Source organism: Sturnus vulgaris, chromosome 5, assembly GCF_052056855.1.
Source record: "Sturnus vulgaris isolate bStuVul1 chromosome 5, bStuVul1.hap1, whole genome shotgun sequence".
Taxonomy (NCBI): Eukaryota; Metazoa; Chordata; class Aves; order Passeriformes; family Sturnidae; genus Sturnus; species Sturnus vulgaris.
The window spans coordinates 33,647,926-33,666,340 of NC_142247.1; the positions used below are offsets into that span (position 1 = coordinate 33,647,926).

The following is an 18,415-nucleotide window of genomic DNA, read 5'->3' on the forward strand; positions in this document are numbered from 1 at the left end:
TCATTCCTTTCATATCAAGCTGTAGCCAATCATTACTTATTCTCACTCTGGTGGCACTTTAAATAATGCATACTTGTTAATTTGAGAACCGTGCTACAAACAAGTGTTCTGTGCAGTAGATTATTTCACTGAATTATTCTTTACTTCCTGTACTTTCATACATAGTTACTTTGCACATTCACTTGTGAAATAAATCCCTCTACACAGTCTGTACAGTATTTGTAGAGACTGGAGGACAGATTTTAAATTCCATTGAAATAGTGTCTATTGTTTAGTAAGTCTGAGGCATCTTACTTGTCTTACAGGCACTGTGAGGATCCTGCCATTGGATCTTCACCATAGAATAAGCCCTTTTTTTCCACAGTTGGATGGATTTGAGTTCTGGACAGTGTACAATAGCAAATGGAAACAAAAATAGGCTGCTCAGTTATTTTGCAGAGTCTGGTTTTTGTATTTAAAGTCTGTCACACAGTAAAGCTTGAAAGTACAACTCAAATGTAACTAGTAAAGGAGTGTGATGTCTTTGGAAAAACCAAAAGAGAAGCTTGTAAAATTCTGAATGGCACTATGCAGCACAGAGTTACTGACACAGGACAGGGTTTTGTGACTTCATTTTGCACAGCCACTGAAAACGGTGCTGCCCACTCCTCCTTCCTTAGTGCTGGGGATAACAAGGCCTCAGTGAGTCAGATCTGATTTCTAGTCAAGCTAAAAGCTTTTCACTTGTCAGATTTGTTCTTTTGGAACAAGGTGATGTGACCCATTGTGCAGCTACAGAATTTCAGTGATATTTAAAAGCATTTTCATTTATACAGTGAATATTGCTAATGGTTTAAGAACACAGTAACCACTTGGCCTAACTGCCACAAATGCATAGAACTTCAGAATTGTCAGCACTTTTCTTCCTGCCTTGGAGATGGGAGAAGTACATCTTGGGAAGAAGAATATAGTCTCAGAAACCATGAAGATGCCAGGGAGGTTTTGTCAAAAGCATTTTGTGGTGCAACAAAAATGACAGATCAAAAGATTCATTTAAATAACACTGAGGTAAAAATTGACAGCATAGTTCCATTGTATTTAAAAATGGAATTTAAATAATTCTTATTCTGACTTTCAATGATGGAGTGAAAAGGCATTAGCTTGCAAAATATGGTCTAATTTAATTCAGATCTGATATTTTCTGAATCACACCAAAGCAGAATGCCGTATTATAAACAAAAAATTAAAGCTAATGTGAGACTTGAGCTATAGGTTTTGTTATTGTATTGTTCTGAATTAATGAAAATCCATGACCAGTTAATAGGTGGTGTCATGGCAGGAATTCCTGTCTGTTACAGACTTGGAGGCATTAGACAAAGTTCTGAGAAAGCCAAGAGATCCTCTAGTACAGCTTGCTTTCACTATGCCATATACTAGGGTGATGTCTGTATGTGTTCAGCAGTGTAAATTCATAGAAGCATTACTTTTAGAAGCAGTCTCTCAAAAAATAACTCTTCTTTCTCAACACTTAAACATTTCTCATGTGCTCATTTCAGTATTATAAAACAGTATTTCCTAAAAGGTCTATCTGAAAAATAAATTTAATCTTTGCACGGCCCTCCAAGGTAATCTCAGATGGTATTTTTGTTCATTTTGGCTTGCAGATGTTACCTGTATCCTGGTATAAAAGGCTAATGATGGCTTTGGGTTTCTTTTTGTGTTGTTGCATTTTTTTGCAGCATACAGGGAGAGCTGGATGCCGAAGCTGAAAAAATGAGAATATCCCAGCAGGACTTAATTGCAGTTAATGAATCTGTTTACACCCCAGATTCTGATGTAACTGCACCTGCCATCAATAGAAACCTCATCCAGAAGGCTGGCTACCTTAATCTTAGAAAGTAAGAAGATTATTACTGCTGGTTTGTTTAGTGGCTACATTTTTTGGGGGGAGGGTCATAAAGTCTCCTCAGGTATTGATGTTTGAGGGTCCTAAATCAGTTCGGTAGCTCTACTTTTCATCCTCCCGGTATCTCTGTCATCTTTGGAAATGTGTTTTTGAAGCTTTAACCAAATTATAGCCATTTGAGACTATTTTTCTGAAAACAGAATTTTGCTTCTGATTGAATTTATCTACAGGAATAATTTCCTGCATTCAAGTGGCCAAAAATTAGAAGCTGATGGGGCTGGGTTCAGATTGTTCCCAGATCTTCAAGAACAGTGTTTACAAAAACAGCTATATTTTGTAGTTAATACATGTTTTCATAAATGACCTCTTTTAAATAAATAAAAGTTTTATGGACAATGCAAGTTTGTAACTGTGAATGTGTATTGTATGTAGAATTACCTCTGCAGATTTTATATATAAAATTTTCCATAAACTTCCACAGGAATTAGGTATATTGGTGGCATATAATAACCCTATTTATGTCATTGATTAAATATCAGTTTATTATTTTGTTTGTCTAGTTACATTTTTCTTTGTGAGTTTTTATCTATTATTTCTCATAGTATTCCAAAAGCTGAATTACACTATAATAGGACTCTATAGCTAAGCAAGAAATGGACTCTGAGATACTGCTGCAGTAGATACATTTTTATATAATGATTCCTTGTGCTGAAATTGCTCATAGTATTTCACGTCAGTTACTCTTTTCTTCCTTAACTAGAAGATACAATTTTAAACTTGGATGTTTGGAATTAATTTAATTTTTCAGCTTTCATTAAGGATTAGTTTCTGCTAGAGACAGGTGCTGCTTTTTCTTCATAACAGATACCCATCATTAAAAAAATGTGAGGGTGAACATAAAGTTCTGATTAGCATCAGGATATGTTTGCAATTTCATACATGTTTGGAGTTACTTCTAAACAGTAACGAGTCTTTATCACTGCATCTTCTCATCAGTAAAACAGGACTGGTGACTACAACTTGGGAAAGACTCTATTTCTTCACTCAAGGTGGCAACTTGATGTGTCAGCCAAGGGGAGCAGTAGCTGGAGGATTAATTCAGGACCTGGATAACTGCTCTGTTATGGCTGTGGACTGTGAAGACAGAAGATACTGCTTTCAGATCACTACTCCTACAGGCAAAGCGTATGAGACAGGTTTTGTTTGAGGACAGCCAGTCACACCTACCCCTTCAGATGCTCTTTCCTGTAAAACTTGCTTGGTATAGTAGTAAGCTTTTCTGGGTTTCCAGAAGGGTGTTTCCAAATTAAAAGCATATTCCTTCCAATCCTCCCCCACAAGTGCCTGAATGGCACATGTGGTGTCTTTTAGCTGCAGCGTATTCATGATTCTTGTTCCTTTGGTGGTTAATAGATGTAAAGCTTGGTGATATTACTGTAAGAACTGAAGTCAAACAGTCCTGGTGTCCACTGTTAGCACTTATACACTATGTTTATATTTTAGGGGTATAACCCTCCAAGCAGAAAGCAAGAAAGAATACGAAGAGGTAAAAATATTTTCTTAATGTTATTATTCTTGCATACAAATAAGCCTGAAGACTTCAATTTCATTTTTCCTTTCCAGTGGATATGTGCCATCAACAACATCTCCAGACAGATCTATCTCACTGACAATCCAGAGGTGGGAGTTTTTTCCATCTTTCAGTCCATTCCTTCAACTTGCTCTCCCATTATTCTTCAACATAGTAAGGTAAACTACATGTCTAAAAGAGCTCTTCTTTCTTGTTTTCATAGGCAGCTGCAATCAAATTAAATCAGACAGCCTTGCAAGCAGTGACTCCCATTACCAGCTTGGGAAAAAAACATGAAGTTCAGCACCCCAGGTAACATTCTCCCTTGCACTGAGCAGGAACTGTGTGCAGTTGTACTGAGCCTGGGGCTGAGGGGTCTTAAGAAGATGTTGGGATTGTCAGTGAGAAGTATAGACACAAGCCCAGGGGTCTGCTGGTAATGCAGCTGTGAATATGGACAGAGCAGGGAGACAAATGGTCACCTATTGCTGAAAGCCCATGCTCAGAGTTGATCTGCATTCAAGTTTAATATACCAATGTTTACTTCTTTCAATGTTTACTGAGGACTTATTAGAGGCCTCAGTAACAGGTAAATAGAAAAATACCTTACATGTCTGCATAGTGGTTCAGTCCTGCTTTGTATTTTTGAATAATCTTGTCTCCCTTCCAGAGCAAAGGTAGGGTGTCACTGATGGATAGAAACATATTTTTTTTTTAACGTTTGCACTTTAGCCAGACTGTAAAGAATACGGAAAATGACAAAATAATTCCCAGTGAATCAGCTGGCATTCAAGACTCCACACAACTCATTGCTCCTGGAACACCAATCCAATTTGATATCGTACTGCCTGCCATGGAATTTCTGGACCAAAACAGAGGTGGCAGGTATGGCCAGAGACAGTGATCCATCACTGTAACTCCGAATTCAGGCGAGATGAAGTACTGCAGCACCTGTTAGTGGTGATGACCAGAATCTGTAATTAAAGTTTTAATTCCTATTTCACAGGCGTGCAAACCCATTTGGGGAATCTGAAGACAGCAGCAAAGATGAGGAGGAAGGTCAGTGCTTCTTTCATCCAGATAAGATTAGTCATGATTTTAGCTACCCAGTGTCTCTTAAGAAAAACACCTGACACTGTGCAGCAGAGGTAACAGATCCATAGTAAAGTGACCTGCCTGAGCTAGCACATGCAGGGCTTGGCCCTGGCTGTTCTCCTCTTCCCCTGTGCTTGGAACCCATTGCCTTGTCAGAAAACTGCTTTCAGAAACAAAGTACCTACTGCTCTGAACATTCACCCTGCTTTCCCTTGCTCACCACCAGCCATAAAGGGAGCCTGCTGAAGTGCTGGCTTTTCTGCATAACGGCTGCTTAGTTGTCATTAAATCTTACGGTGACAGTCAAGGAGCAAGGAAGGATTTGGTGAAAACCTCACTGGGCCCAGCCACATGGAAGGTCAGAAGGTCATGAAAGAAAGAGAAGAATGTACAAGGCTTAATGGAAGCCAAGGCTTCTGCACAATCCTAAATTCATCCCAGTTTATGTGCACCTGATAGGAAAATAGGCAAGGGAATTTTACTGGCTAATCAAATGATGCATAAAGGACCTGTCACACTTTCAAAGCTTCCAGGCAACTGCAGTAACTTCCTTCCCCACTTCCACACTGCTGCCTGTTCACACAGTTTGAAACTGGGTCAGGGCACTGTGTGACTCATGGCAGAAAGCCACCACTCATGACCGTCACCAACCACAGGCTTACTGTTGAATTTCCAAAGTGAATAAAATAATTCCATTGATACTTTGAGCTACTGGAAAATTGAAGCAGCACAGTGAAGGAAGTCATGGCTTTTCTCTTGCAGATTCCCTGCTGCAGCAGATGTTCGTGGTTCGGTTTTTAGGGTCCATGGCTGTTCAGTCTGATGAGACATGCGAGGTGATTTATGAAGCCATGAGACAAGTGTTGGCTGCTCGGGCCATTCACAACATCTTCCGCATGACTGAATCCCACCTCATGGTCACCAGCAAGAACCTGAGGTACTGTAAAACCCTTAACTGGTCAATATTCTCTTCACACGATTTGTGATTAATTATGTATTGTTGGTTTTGTTTTTCTAAGACACACACCCTTTAAGGAAGCAAGATTCCAAGAGTCACTTTACCTAGAAAGAAATGTCTCTTTTCTTATTCTGTGATGCCTAGAAGTAATCCTCCAGACTAAGTTGTAGGAATGTCCTATCAAAATCTAAGGGCTGCAGTGGGACTATAAGACCCTGCTAAGATAATAACAAAGATGCAAAACAATGGATTGGAAGATTCTGTTTTCTATGTCCTTTGACAGTAGTGTTACTGTAGAATATGCTGATATCAGACATTCCCTTTAGCAGGGGTGTGTTTATGTCTCTCTGCATTTTGTGTTAGCCCAGGCACTCAGGATCCTTTCCAAGTGACTCTGAAGGGTGCTGTGACCTGTATCCGTCAGGGAGCTGAGAGTCAAGGCCTAGATCTGAACCTTGCCAATCACAGCTAAAGCACCTGATTCTGTGCATATATTTCCTCATCTGTAAAACTGCTGGAGTTACTGCCTTTCTATTATAAAGCCCCTTGAAATTACCAGGAATAACTCTAAAATAATTTTTTTTTCCCTACACATGATTGCAGGTTAATAGATCCTCAAACTCAAGTTACACGAGCAAGTGTAAGTAACATTTTTTATCACAGTAGTGACTACTCAGTAACATGAACCTGAGCTAATCTGCTAACGTGAGCTGGTTAAAACAAATAAATTATTGGTTTTACTTTTCCAGTTTGAACTCACCACTGTGACACAGTTTGCTGCTCATCAGGAGAACAGGAGACTGATTGGCTTTGTGATCCACCTCAGTGAGACTCTGGGAGAAGAATCCATGAGTGCTTATGTTTTTGAGAGCAACACAGAAGGGGAAAAGGTTTGTGTGACATTCAATAAAGTTCTTTATTTAGAAAACATGTCTGTGGCTTCTTGGCTTATACATCTGGAAATAGTGCTATAGAAACAAGAGCAGCTCAATTTCTGGCCAAGAAAACCTGCATTAATATGCAAGCCTTTACTGGCTTATGTCTAAAAAGGACCAAATGCAGCAGCATGTATAAGGAGGAAAGGATGGGATTGCTAATGCCAGCATTAAGAGAGGTGGGTGAGAGTGCTGCTTCTGGACAGCAAACAAAAGGAATATCAGCTATGTTGAGACAGGTACAGCTGTGAAGCTTTCACAGGCAAGGCAGCCATATGTGCTGACACCACTGGCTGTTTGCTGCCTGCTGTAACAGAAATAAGGAGTGAGATGGAGAACTTCTGTCCCTACAAACACTTAGAAACATCCCCCAAGTGTGGGAATAAAGTCTGGTGACTAAAACTAACTGAGCTGAGTACCAAGATTTACCAGCCTCTGGGAGCTTTGAAGCTGAACCTGGGATAGTTTTCTTTATTGGCAGTTAGCACAGCACACTGGTATTCAACCTTCCCTTTTAGGCCTGGTTATAAGACTAAGTCTGCACTGGCAGTTATGTGGTTTACTCTTAATTAAGGAACAAAACACCAAACCAGAACTGAATGGAACTTACATGTATTTCTTCTTTGTAGATTTGCTATGCCATTAGCTTGGGAAAAGAAATTATTGAGGCACAGAAGGTAAGTTCGTTTCATTCCCACATCTGTATGATACATTATGTTCTGCTTTTCAGCTGCACTGTCCAGGTACCTCTGGTGTGCGTAAGAAAAAACAACTGCTGCTGCTCCTAAGGACAAAGTTTTGCAGACAGTTTATTTTTGCTATGCTAAATAATGAGTTTGAGTTTTCAGTAATATGATTTGAGATAAAATGTGCCACCCCAATCCAAAGTCAGAATCACATAAATCCAAATGTTCATATCTGAAAGAAAGCTGTGAGCAAAGTTTTCAAAAAAACAAACTAACTCCTTGGGATAATGTGTAAATCCCACGCACTGCTGTTTCACTTTTAGAAATTTATATTCTTTTCTTGCCTAGGGATGAAAATCATGGTGTTTTTCCACTTAAAATGAATGGCAGAGTTCCCTGGCTGTTGTAGATACATTTTATCTATATAGATGTAACATTATTATTTGCCGTGTATTCAGAACAAGTTGGGGAACAACCACTCAGCATGTGTATAATAAATTCTTGAGACAGTAACTTTTCTCCTTGCTTTTCAGTAACTAAAGTACAGCAAAAAAGAAAAGGCTCAAAATTAAAAACTTTTTTTATTCTTAAATAGCCAAGATTGTCTACTTAATCAAAATCTATTATTTAGCTTTCAAATCTTTATTCTAATGTTTGTTAAAAAAAAAACAAAGTTGCAAAAGCTTAGCAAGAAGTACTGGGACATGTGTGTTCCTCAAAGGCTGCTGCAACTTGCTACCTTCTCTTCTTTTTCTTCAGGATCCAGAAGCATTAGCTCAGCTAATGAAGTCTGTGCCATTGACAAATGATGGGAAGTTCATGCTTCTGAATGACGTGTCAGAAGAAGATGGAACCATACATGAAGGAGGGGAGGAATCAGAAGCATAAGCAGCTCCTGTCACTTCCTGCAGCCTGTGTGGGAGCAGCAAAGCAGTTTGCAAGGATCTCTGGTTTTCAGTCACCGGCGCACACCTGAGGCCAGCTGCCCTTTCCTGCTGGAGAGCAGTGGTGTCTGTGCAGGGAGTCCCTCTGGATTTACAGTGGAAGCACAGCAGGACTGTGCCCTCGAGGCGTTTTGCATTTGTGAATGTGTAGGGTGGAGCTGTGTCTGGGGAGCTGACAATCCTGAGCAAGGCCCGAGCTGCTGGTGGGCAGGAGAGCACAGCTGTCAGCCACTGAGGGTTAATGGCATTTCTTATATTTACAGGGCCAGCAGCCTCTCATTCCACTGCAACTCGTGTGAGCTGCCAGCTCCTCTGACAAATATCAGGCCTCAAATTTCCTACCGTAGTCAATTTTCATAGTTTGCATGATTATGTGCATCTGAATGAAGGTTAAAAATGCACTATTTACTTTATTTCAGATGAAGTTATTTTTAGTCTAGTTTATGTGTAACAAGATTTACCTTTTGTGTTAGCCTATTTACAAAACAATTTGTTAAACACTAAATTTTTCCTATTAATATAATCTATTTTTATATTGCATCTAGAATAAGCTTACAAAACAAATCTAAGTGCCTACTCTTACCTTCCAGGGGACCGCGCTCTCACATTCTGTAATTAAATAATGGACAAAATGTACCTCCTTCATTTATTACTCTAAATACCACTGACATGCAAACCTCAGAAGTAGGCAACAAATGTGGCATGTTAGCTGTGTGCAGTTTTTCCGTGGTTAGGTTTCTTGCCAGAGATGGTAATAGTAGGACAAATAAGTACTTTTATATTAAGAATTCTTTGTATTTTTAACATTGTCATGACATGCAACAGCTGAGTCTACCAGCAACCTTTGGTTTTAAGAAACTGAGCAATAAAATGTTAGATTACAAGTCTACAATGTATTGACAAGTCTCATAGTACCCTCCTGAAATTAGACACTAGAGAGATTTGGCTAATAAGTTTACTTTTCTTCTTCCATCCTGAAAACATCAGCAACATTACTTTGCAAGAACAAACAGAATAGACAAAATCAAGAGCTGTTACTGGGGGGAGGGGTGTAATCTGTAGCATAATTTATATTAATTAAGATAAGGTACTTAGAAAAAAATGGCTGAAATTCCTCAAACTTAATTTAACTTTTCTCAGTCACCAAGAAACTAGATTTTCCATAAGCAGAATCTGTGCAAGAGTATCTGAAAGATCCCAGATTGGAATTGTTTGATGTGGAATAAATCTAAATTTAACTGGTTATTGAATGTTTAAAAGTACTGTGGAAGAAAATGTTAGTAACTGATACAAAAACTTGTAAATAAAAGCTGAAGCTGTCTTATTAAAAAAATTAACACCCACTGAACTGGTGGTACTGAAAACACTGGGAATGAGGTTCTCAAAATTGCATTTATTAACACAGTTTTATGTACATAATGTTCTCTACTCACAAACCAAAGAGACTGGAGTAATAAAATACCCTTTTGTACAATGAGTTAGGAAACATTAAGTATTACATTTGGTCCTTTGTACCTGAGAAGCTGAAAACAGCTGTTGATGGACGTCTGATGCAACTCAAATTTCCTTCTGGTTCCAGGCTGCATTAGGACCTGTAGAATGTGCCCTTCAGCACCAGGAGTTTGCAGCAGTTAGGTGCTGCTGGGGCCATGCAAACCCTTGGTGCAGGGCTGACACAGAGCTGGGTGTCCACAACCCCTGGGAGAGCAGCTGCTGCCACTTCCAGCAGCCTTGGCACAAGGCTGAACACCTGAGGGCAGTGGTGGCAGCTGCCTGCTGGGGGTGAGAGCCTGGCCTTCAGCCTGTCCCAATCCTGTCCTGAAGGAAAAAGCCCCTAGATATGTTTTATATCCCTGCAGCAAATTCATCATCATCACTTCTATCACCCTGGGAATTTCTGAGTGAGCACGTTTGGTTTAGTTTAGGGGACTTCTTGTTTTAGCTCCATTGTCTCATCTCCAGACAACCAGTTAGGGTCCATTTGGTTCCTGTAATTGCAACAGGAGGCCAAAAGCAACAGAAAGAGTAGTAGCACCACAGCATGAATTTTGCCCCCCTTCCATATCCTTGTGGGGAGAAAAAAGGATTTAATGCAACTCAGTGTCACATGTGACATCCAAACCCAGGACCCATCTTGGATTTCAGATGAGAAAAATCTTTGCATGTCTGTGCTGCTACATGACAAAAAGAAAGAAGGAAATACAAACTACGGTCCTGTATTAGCAAGAATAGCTCTATTATCACTGTACACATTTGTGTATGTATATATTTTTGCCACATGGAGTATATATTCAGTTCTCCCAGATTAAACAGGCATCTATAAAAATAGGCTATGTCTTTCCTCTAGAATTTCCATCACCAGAACCACGTGAATTCATTAACCACCGTACATGAAGACAGTGCTCAGTTCACGTTATGTTCAACTGCAAAGTCTTACCTTAGCAAGATAATATCTTTCCAAAAGAAAAAAAATGGAGAAGGGAAAATACAGGTGCAGACTAGAGTGTGGGCTGTGTCTTGCCTGTACACAGCTCCCTAGCAAGGCCATCCTGGGGAAAGGAACACCATCTATGGGTGATTCTGCCATTGCTGTGGAAGAAGGAAATGCAGCACTTGGCCATTCCACTCCACGAACTTACGTGACTTCAGCAGAGAAGGAAATGTGGAAGGATGTGCACAGCAACTGCAGTGGAATGGGAAGCAGCAGCAAGAATGCTGATCTCGGCAGTGCTACTGAGCATTCAGTGCGGGCACAGTTTGGTCAAAAAAAGTGTACACAAATTTAAAAAAAAAAACCCTGTATCAAAGTAAAAAAGCAAAAATACAAATCAAATGCAGCATTCTTTAGGGCAGTTATAATGAATTAAAAATAAAAACTTTAATGAGCCCAGCTGATTTTAACAGTCCATGAAGCTTGTGTGTCACGTTCTCAGAACCAACAAATGGAACGTTCGTATCAGTCTGGTCTTTCCAGTTGCGACAAAACATTCATCCTTGCTGTCTGAATGTTGAAGTGACTGGTAGGAAAGGGCGAATCAGAAGTATGTCAGGAATTGTTTTAACCAGTGACCCAAGAGTGGGTGGAACAATTTGAACCATTAAAACAAGTATTAAAGCAAGTTTGGTCTAAAAATACAGTTTAAGAGTGCCAAAAAACCCCCCCAAGGGTAGTTCTCTCAGATGGACTGACTGGAGTAGTTTATTCTGGTAAGAACTAGAAGGGTGTTATGTTCTGGGAGATTAAAACACACCTGTATATTTTAATAAAAGTGGTGTTTTCTTTTAAGCTAAGTCTAGCTACTTAAGTTAAGAATCCGAGTAACTCTTGCACAACCTAGAACCTCTACTTGCAGGCATAGACAGATGTTATATAGAGTTCTCACAGTGTTTAGCAGCTTCTGAGCCTGCAGTGCAATTATTGTTAATAGTCAGGCATGTAAGACTGTATGAACAACACATGGTACAACAGACCTACAAAGGCTAGGAAATACAGAATTGAGGCTGAAACTTGCAATTAGGCACAACATATTCATGAACTGTAAGATCACTTAATAGTTACAGACACCCATCACAGTGTCTGGTCATAAAAGGAAGAGCTGATTGTGGTTCTGTCTTGGCTCTGGATTTCCTTACTTCTGGGGATGCAAATCAGACCTTCAGTATGAAACGAGAAGTATGTTTGTTATGTTCACTTTTCTTGTTTTCCTATTCTTTGATAAGGGGGCACAAATAGGGGAAAATAAATGTTTGACAGGATTCTAAGTTCCCACAGTACATATACTGTCTATAGTAATAACAAGGGGGTTTGGAATAAAACAGTAATAAGCACTTACATTTACAACATACACTGTTACACCCACAGTGTAATCTGTGACTGCATTAAATGCAACAAGACTGAACAATGACATGTCTCAATTAGTTTTTGGACAATAGATACACCCAATATCTGGATTCAGTCTTTTTTTTCTCGTTGAAGAGATGCCAGTTCAAATCTTGGACGAACAGCCTATGAGTTTGGGTTTTTTTTAAATGCTATGATAGAGATGCGAGAATGCATCTAGAAATTAATAAGGATTTTTTTATCTGCACATCTGTACTTTAACTACCTCCAAGATCAACATTTTATTAAATTATTTTCAATCTAAAGAAAGTGCTGTAAGTAATGCAAACTCCTGAAAAATAGGAGTTTCTACAGGAAATACAGACAAACACAAATCTAGCCTCAGTGGATGCTAGTATACTACTGTACATTTCCTCTGGGATTTAACAGAGCAAGTAAACCAAATCTAGAGCTTTAACCCCTACAGAGTGTTATTGATGAAGACAAGGACATGAGTTATTTGAGTAAGTAATCATCACCCATACCAGCCATGTCATTTCACAACAGGCTCTGCAGGCGTAGAGTTGGAAAGATCTCCATTGCTTGTTTTACCAGATTCTTCTGAAAAATAAAAAGTAAAGGCATGGACCATGTTTAACACTCTATTTGAAACAAAACCCCTCAAATCCTAGCATATATATATATATATATATATGATGCTGATACCACAGCAACACCTCATGCAGTATTTCATGATCAGCATATGCAACCTGACCCTGCAGCACAAGAAGTCCTGGCCCTATGAAGAAATGCCTGTTTGGGGTGAAAGGTTCTTCAGTCAGCAGTGCTTGCCTAAAAAATACACATACAATGCTCGTGCATTTTTCAGAGTCCAAGTCTAAATATCATGGTAGAGGGCATAGATATTGTTAATCATGTTCAAAACTTTCCACCCTGGTATGCATTTCCAGCTTTTCTCACTGCACAACACATTGCCTGGGGAACTGAACAGGTACCACAATAGCGAATATTGAACCTGAAATATAATTAGCTGATGTTCTCCAGAATGGTCTCCTACAGACTCCAGAGCAGAATGTCTACCCACAATGCTTGGAGTTCTTTGGATTTGTTTCTTTTTTATTTCTTGCACTGAATATTTATCTGAGCAACTTCACTGAATACGATCAAATATAAATTTATACTAAAAGAGTTTTTCTTTACAAACTTTTTTCCTAATGCAAAAGAAAACAAATCTTTTTCTCCAGTGACTATAATCTCACAGGTGATAACTACAGTGGAAAATTATTTACCAATTCAGTTTTTAATATACTGTTCCCTGAGTTTCTAAGTAACTTGTGACTGAACTGCATTCCTGTATCTTGATCCTTAGAAGAACTCTAATTTCTTTGGAAAGAATTTTTCCAAGAGAATCTTTCAGAATTCATGAGGGAGAATATACAATCAGGAATAGAAATGCAAAACACTAACAGTATCTAGTCAAGAGACCACACAACAAATTTAGATCTTAACTTCTGAATATAGAATTCAATGGAAGACCAAGCATATCATAAACATCTGAATATCTATAGTAACTGCATCATCTGCTCTGTAAGTGGAAAACCAGGTGGTACAACAGGTGAAAATCCCTTTATTTAACATCACCTAAGGTTGCCATTATCCACACTGGTAATTGAAGAGGTAAGTATGATGCTGAAGCTACTGAATTTAATAATACTGCAAGTATGCAATTCTCTCTGTCCCAAGCTTTTTTTTTTGTCACTTGGGTCTTCTGTGCTGTTGCTTTTTTTTCCACACCCCAGAAGCCCAGCTTTTGAAATTCACCTATTCCAAAAAAGGACTTCTTGAGCTGTTCTTGCTGAGTCTCAATCACCAATGACCATATAAACCTCTCTCTGGAATACTCAATCAACCTAGGAGCAAGAAAGCAGCTAGAAAAAAAACCTCTACTAAGGTACACAATCTCATTAGCCAAAACGTTCTACATATAGGATTCACTCACCTTCTTTTTCTTTCTTTTCTTGGCTTTCTTCTGCTGCAGTTTTATCTGCTCTGAAAAAAATTCTTGCACTACTTAGTGAGAAATAAAGGAGTTCAAATTCCTAAGGGAAAAGATAAAGAAGAGGAGCATCAGTGTATCACAAAGTTGTAGACAAATATCAATGGGATTTTTCACAAGCATCTTAGGCCCCTAGATTTCAGTATCCAAATCACTTAAATGCTCTTGAAAATCTTCCTCCTTTCATACCTTAATTCACATGCATTTTACAAAGCAAATGTCAAATTACATTAAAGGGCAACTTAAGCAAAGCAGAGCACTGCAATAAATCTGTCACTGATCTACTGAGGCTGAAAATGAGGTTTGTAGCAGCAGGGAGAACTTAGAGCAACTCGCCCATGGAAAATCATACAAGCCAATAATTTAAACAACCTCAAGCTTGATCAGTATCTGAATGAGATTCAGTGATGTGGTTTTTTAACACAGAGGACCAAACACAGTGCACACTCCTGGAAACCATGAGGGCATAGAGGGTCATATCTATTCCAACAAGACTTTACAGAATGTAATCATGGGCTGTAAAAAGAGTCATTGACAGATTTGTTGCATAGGCTTCTCTAATCAAAAGAGAGAAAGCACCACACCACAGATGAAGCCTGAGCTGCTGTGCTTCAAAATTCAAATGCACCTTTCCTCTCTTTGACATCTAATGCATCATTCAGTTTAGCAGCTCAGAATTAACACACAGGCAACTCTGAGGGTTCACAGTATTATGTGCAATCTTTGTTATAAGAAGTTTAACCAAAAAATATTCTCTTCTAAGCATTTATGATTTAGTTGCATTAGATTTCAAACTCCTTGGGACAAAGAATTCCAATGAACCAGGTCTTCAAATATCACAAAAACCGATGACATTCCTTTCAGGTCATACACCTCAAGTCTTTATGCTCTTTTTGCTGTAGACAATGCTCTGGATTTTGCTCTCAATGAGCTCCATCAAAATAGAGCTACATGACTTGTGATGAGTAAGTGCTGAACCCAATACAGAACAGAAATTGTTACCAGAACAATTTATGCAATTTACCAGAACAATCTATGTAACCAGGCTCATGTGTACCTGTAAACAAACTTCCAGTCGCTTGTGGGTAAGGTTCATAGTCTGCAGCAGTTTTTCATCTTGATTAGTGGACTGCACGTTCTGTTGCTTAGCTACTGCTCTTATTTCCTTCACATACTTCTCTCTAACAGACTGGAACCAGTGCAGAGAATCAAACTCCTGGTACTGATCCAAAAGCTTCAGAATGTAAGCCACACCTAGTCATTAACAAACCATGTACTAATGTCAACATGCAATTTGCAAAACATTTTGTGAATGTCTTTAATGGATGAGCCTAATGATAATTCCATGCAAATATAACTTAAATTTTTATTAATTTACAATTAATCTATCAGGAAAAGTCAAAATATAGAATACACTTAAATTTTTTAAAAACATAACTTCTCCAAATATTTGCATTCCTTCTCATCTGGATGAGAACCACAAGCTTGGAAAGAAATTTGGAAGCACCAATGTATGTTAAAATTGTCTGCTTCCATACGCAGCTTTCCATGTTTAGGAAATTCTGAACACAACAATAACCCTCAAATCCATTTTGCTGAAGCAAAGACAAATCAAAATAAATTATGGAATTTTTAATTACGGGAACAGATAAAGTATAAACAAAACTTTTTTTGCAAATGTCCATTATGTTGGCTTACCCAAAGGCCAGTGAGGGTGCTGAAACTTACCCATGGCAAACCCATCATCTGTGAAAGCTGCTCCACTTTTGTTCTTCTTATTCAATTTCTCCTTGCAACTGATTGAATGCTCTACAAAATTGAGGGTCTGAAAGAATGAAAGGCTGTCTTAGAATCACAGAGAGATTCACAAATGTCACATGGCATTGCTAATACAGTCTAATACAAAACATTTGATCACAACCCTGATCTGACAAGACCTTTCTGAAGTGAGGCCCGGCGCAGTGCGAGTGCTCACCAGGGGGGGAACAATGATGTAGAAGTTGCGCAAATGCATGTTCTTTGGGCTGCGGAATTCGGGAGCAAACACATCCACCAGCATCTTGAAGTATTCTGTTCCTTCTGCAAAGTTCCGGGTCAGGTCACTGAGCACAGAGTCCAGCTGCCTGCAAGGCATGAGCAACGAATTACCTGGTTCTGCTGAAAATCCCTCTGCTTATCCATCTCTTGGGATAACAACCCTCTCTTTGCCTTTTGCCTACGTCCACAACCCAGGATTTGGGACAGTACCCTTCCTCTACAGCCCATTAGAATAGTGTTTCTTGATTTGTCTCATAAAAAGGTATATGAATAGAATACTTGCATCTTTTTTATCTAAGACCCTGAAAATTTTAACAGTAGAGCTCAGTGAGGAAAGCTTGTTAGCTTTTAAACAAGGATTTCTTCACAAAATCAGGTTCTAGGTCTATTACTATCAATGCTACTTAACATTTTTAAAACAACTGCATCAATTTGCTTTGAAACAAATATTTTTGCATAAAGGTAGTAGAACTTTTAATACACACAGAGACACGAATAACTAATAGCTGCATTTATAAACATAAAATGAAAATTCTCACATTCCATCCCTACCCCAGACCTCAAAAGTATGATGCTAGTGTACCTTGCTGCTTTTTGTGTTTCTTCTGAGAGTCCTTCTTCTTTCACCAGCTCTTCAAAGTTAACAATATCTTCCAAATCAGGAACGAACCTGAAAACTTACTGTTTCTTAGAATTATGCTCAACTGTGTTCATTGAAGTATCTACCCTAATTTATAATTTACTTAATTTAATCTTTTGGGCTTGAACTACTTAGTTCAAATTATGTCATATCTGTCATACATTCTCATCCAAGCATTGTTAACTTCATTTCTAAACACTAAAAGGTTCTGTTTTTTACTGGACTATCATCTTCTCTCTCTAACGCTTGATACTCTTGGTAACTCTAAGTTTACCATTACTTGCAAGAAAAGTAACCATTTCTTCTTATGTAAGAGTTTCTAAGTTTTAATGTTCTTTGATAAACATCGACAAAATCTATACAGAAGAAAGTATGAAAGGAATGTGTTTTTGAAGTTCCTCAAGGTTTGTATTATTTTTCCTTAATGCATCCTTGAAATTATTTAACATCTCAAATTATGCTGGCTTATGGACTAACATCTTACTAATGTGCACATTCTATTAACTTTTTTGCCATGTTTTTCCATAGAATTTGTTTTATTTTTAGAGATTTATGTCCATGATTGTACAGTGCTGAATCCTAGCACTGTCTTCAATAATTCCACTTAAATGAAAGTATATAAATGAAGCTTTTCAAAATTTCTGGGGAATAGGTAAAGGCTTAGGGAATATCAGCAAGAATAGAGAGCAAGGGGAAGAGAAGGAGCAAAGAGAAAAATGAAATATTTGTGGAAATACCTAATGGCACTACTGCAGCAGTGAAGTCCACCAGATCTTATCATTCGTACATAACCCATAGCGTTGCCTTTAAAAACAAGACAAAACAAGGAAGCAATTTATAATTACTTAAATACACACACACTTGTTACATCTCCTATAGGCTCTGAAACGTAAGTTAAAGCTGCCATGTAGCTCTAGCACAGAACTTGGCTCCAAAAGCCAAGTTATAAAAGTTAGATTTTTGGTGCAGGGTTCAGTCTACACAGAGAAATAAAACAAAAATGCATCATCAAGCAAGGTTTTGTTCACTTTTGTACAAACTCTTTCCACTAGACAAATTAAACAATTTATGTTCAGATCAGTTCTGCACATTTACAGAATCAGAGGCTGAAAATATCATTGTCACATCGTGCATCACTTAAGGATACTTCAGCTGGATATATGGCCAATTTTTTAAATACATTAACTTAGGACTAATAGGTTTTTACTAGGAAATACACTCAACAAGGCAAAAAGTCAATTCCATAACACATAAAAGAACTGAAAATGGAACAGGAATCAATACAAGCTATAACTGCATTTTAGATTAATACATAGAAAGGCCATTTCTGTGTTATTAGATAAGAGCATGTACTTAGCATGGGCTAATAGTGAACTACTTTCCATCTGACTGGAATTAAATCTAGCTTTAGCTTGAGCCAAAAGGTCAGTTACCAGGTGATTAAGATCTCTTCCATTTAATAACATTTATAACATGTTAGATAGCATTTCATACCAATTTGACTTATGAGTTGTCTGAACTGGTCAAGATAGCTCTGGCCATCCGGGGTTATTCCAAGTTTTCTGATGCCACGGTTGAATTTATCTGCTCTTTCAAAGGGATACTAGAAAAAAAAATTAAAATTATTTGTAATAATTACCTACCCTTAGGAAAAAAACTTTTCATCACATCAATAAAATTCTATTTGTAATGTAGTTTTACACCACGTTTACAGCTTTATTTTTTTATCAATTATACACTGGCTTGTCTGTATTAGTAAAATGATTCT

At 38.3% G+C, this 18,415-nt stretch overlaps 2 protein-coding genes across 5 annotated transcripts in view; one reads left to right on the forward strand and one right to left on the reverse strand.

Moving 5' to 3' along the window:
- APPL2 (adaptor protein, phosphotyrosine interacting with PH domain and leucine zipper 2) overlaps positions 1 to 9,406 on the forward strand; it is a 33,242-nt gene extending 23,836 nt beyond the window's left edge. The window contains exons 10-21 of the mRNA XM_014876975.2: positions 1,719 to 1,877; positions 2,882 to 3,070; positions 3,389 to 3,431; positions 3,509 to 3,565; positions 3,679 to 3,767; positions 4,188 to 4,340; positions 4,462 to 4,514; positions 5,313 to 5,487; positions 6,112 to 6,148; positions 6,258 to 6,398; positions 7,073 to 7,120; positions 7,889 to 9,406. Of these exons, the coding sequence (XP_014732461.1) occupies positions 1,719 to 1,877; positions 2,882 to 3,070; positions 3,389 to 3,431; positions 3,509 to 3,565; positions 3,679 to 3,767; positions 4,188 to 4,340; positions 4,462 to 4,514; positions 5,313 to 5,487; positions 6,112 to 6,148; positions 6,258 to 6,398; positions 7,073 to 7,120; positions 7,889 to 8,017 (1,273 nt within the window). The 3' untranslated portion in view covers positions 8,018 to 9,406. The remainder of the gene's footprint in view (positions 1 to 1,718; positions 1,878 to 2,881; positions 3,071 to 3,388; positions 3,432 to 3,508; positions 3,566 to 3,678; positions 3,768 to 4,187; positions 4,341 to 4,461; positions 4,515 to 5,312; positions 5,488 to 6,111; positions 6,149 to 6,257; positions 6,399 to 7,072; positions 7,121 to 7,888) is intronic.
- Positions 9,407 to 9,446: 40 nt separating this feature from the next.
- The window catches only part of WASHC4 (WASH complex subunit 4), a 38,459-nt gene continuing 29,490 nt past the window's right edge, over positions 9,447 to 18,415 (reverse strand). For 2 of the 4 annotated variants that reach the window (XM_088165393.1, XM_014876974.2), the window contains 8 exons: positions 18,142 to 18,250; positions 17,385 to 17,451; positions 16,591 to 16,677; positions 15,946 to 16,093; positions 15,699 to 15,795; positions 15,028 to 15,224; positions 13,914 to 14,013; positions 12,168 to 12,514 (listed from right to left, as the gene is read on the reverse strand). In XM_088165393.1, coding sequence (XP_088021519.1) covers positions 12,447 to 12,514; positions 13,914 to 14,013; positions 15,028 to 15,224; positions 15,699 to 15,795; positions 15,946 to 16,093; positions 16,591 to 16,677; positions 17,385 to 17,451; positions 18,142 to 18,250 — 873 coding nt within the window. In that variant the 3' untranslated portion in view covers positions 12,168 to 12,446. Of the gene's footprint in view, positions 11,091 to 11,586; positions 11,728 to 12,167; positions 12,515 to 13,913; positions 14,014 to 15,027; positions 15,225 to 15,698; positions 15,796 to 15,945; positions 16,094 to 16,590; positions 16,678 to 17,384; positions 17,452 to 18,141; positions 18,251 to 18,415 lie in introns of those variants that run through there. The other 2 variants (XM_014876973.2, XM_014876972.2) reach the window with 2 other exon arrangements.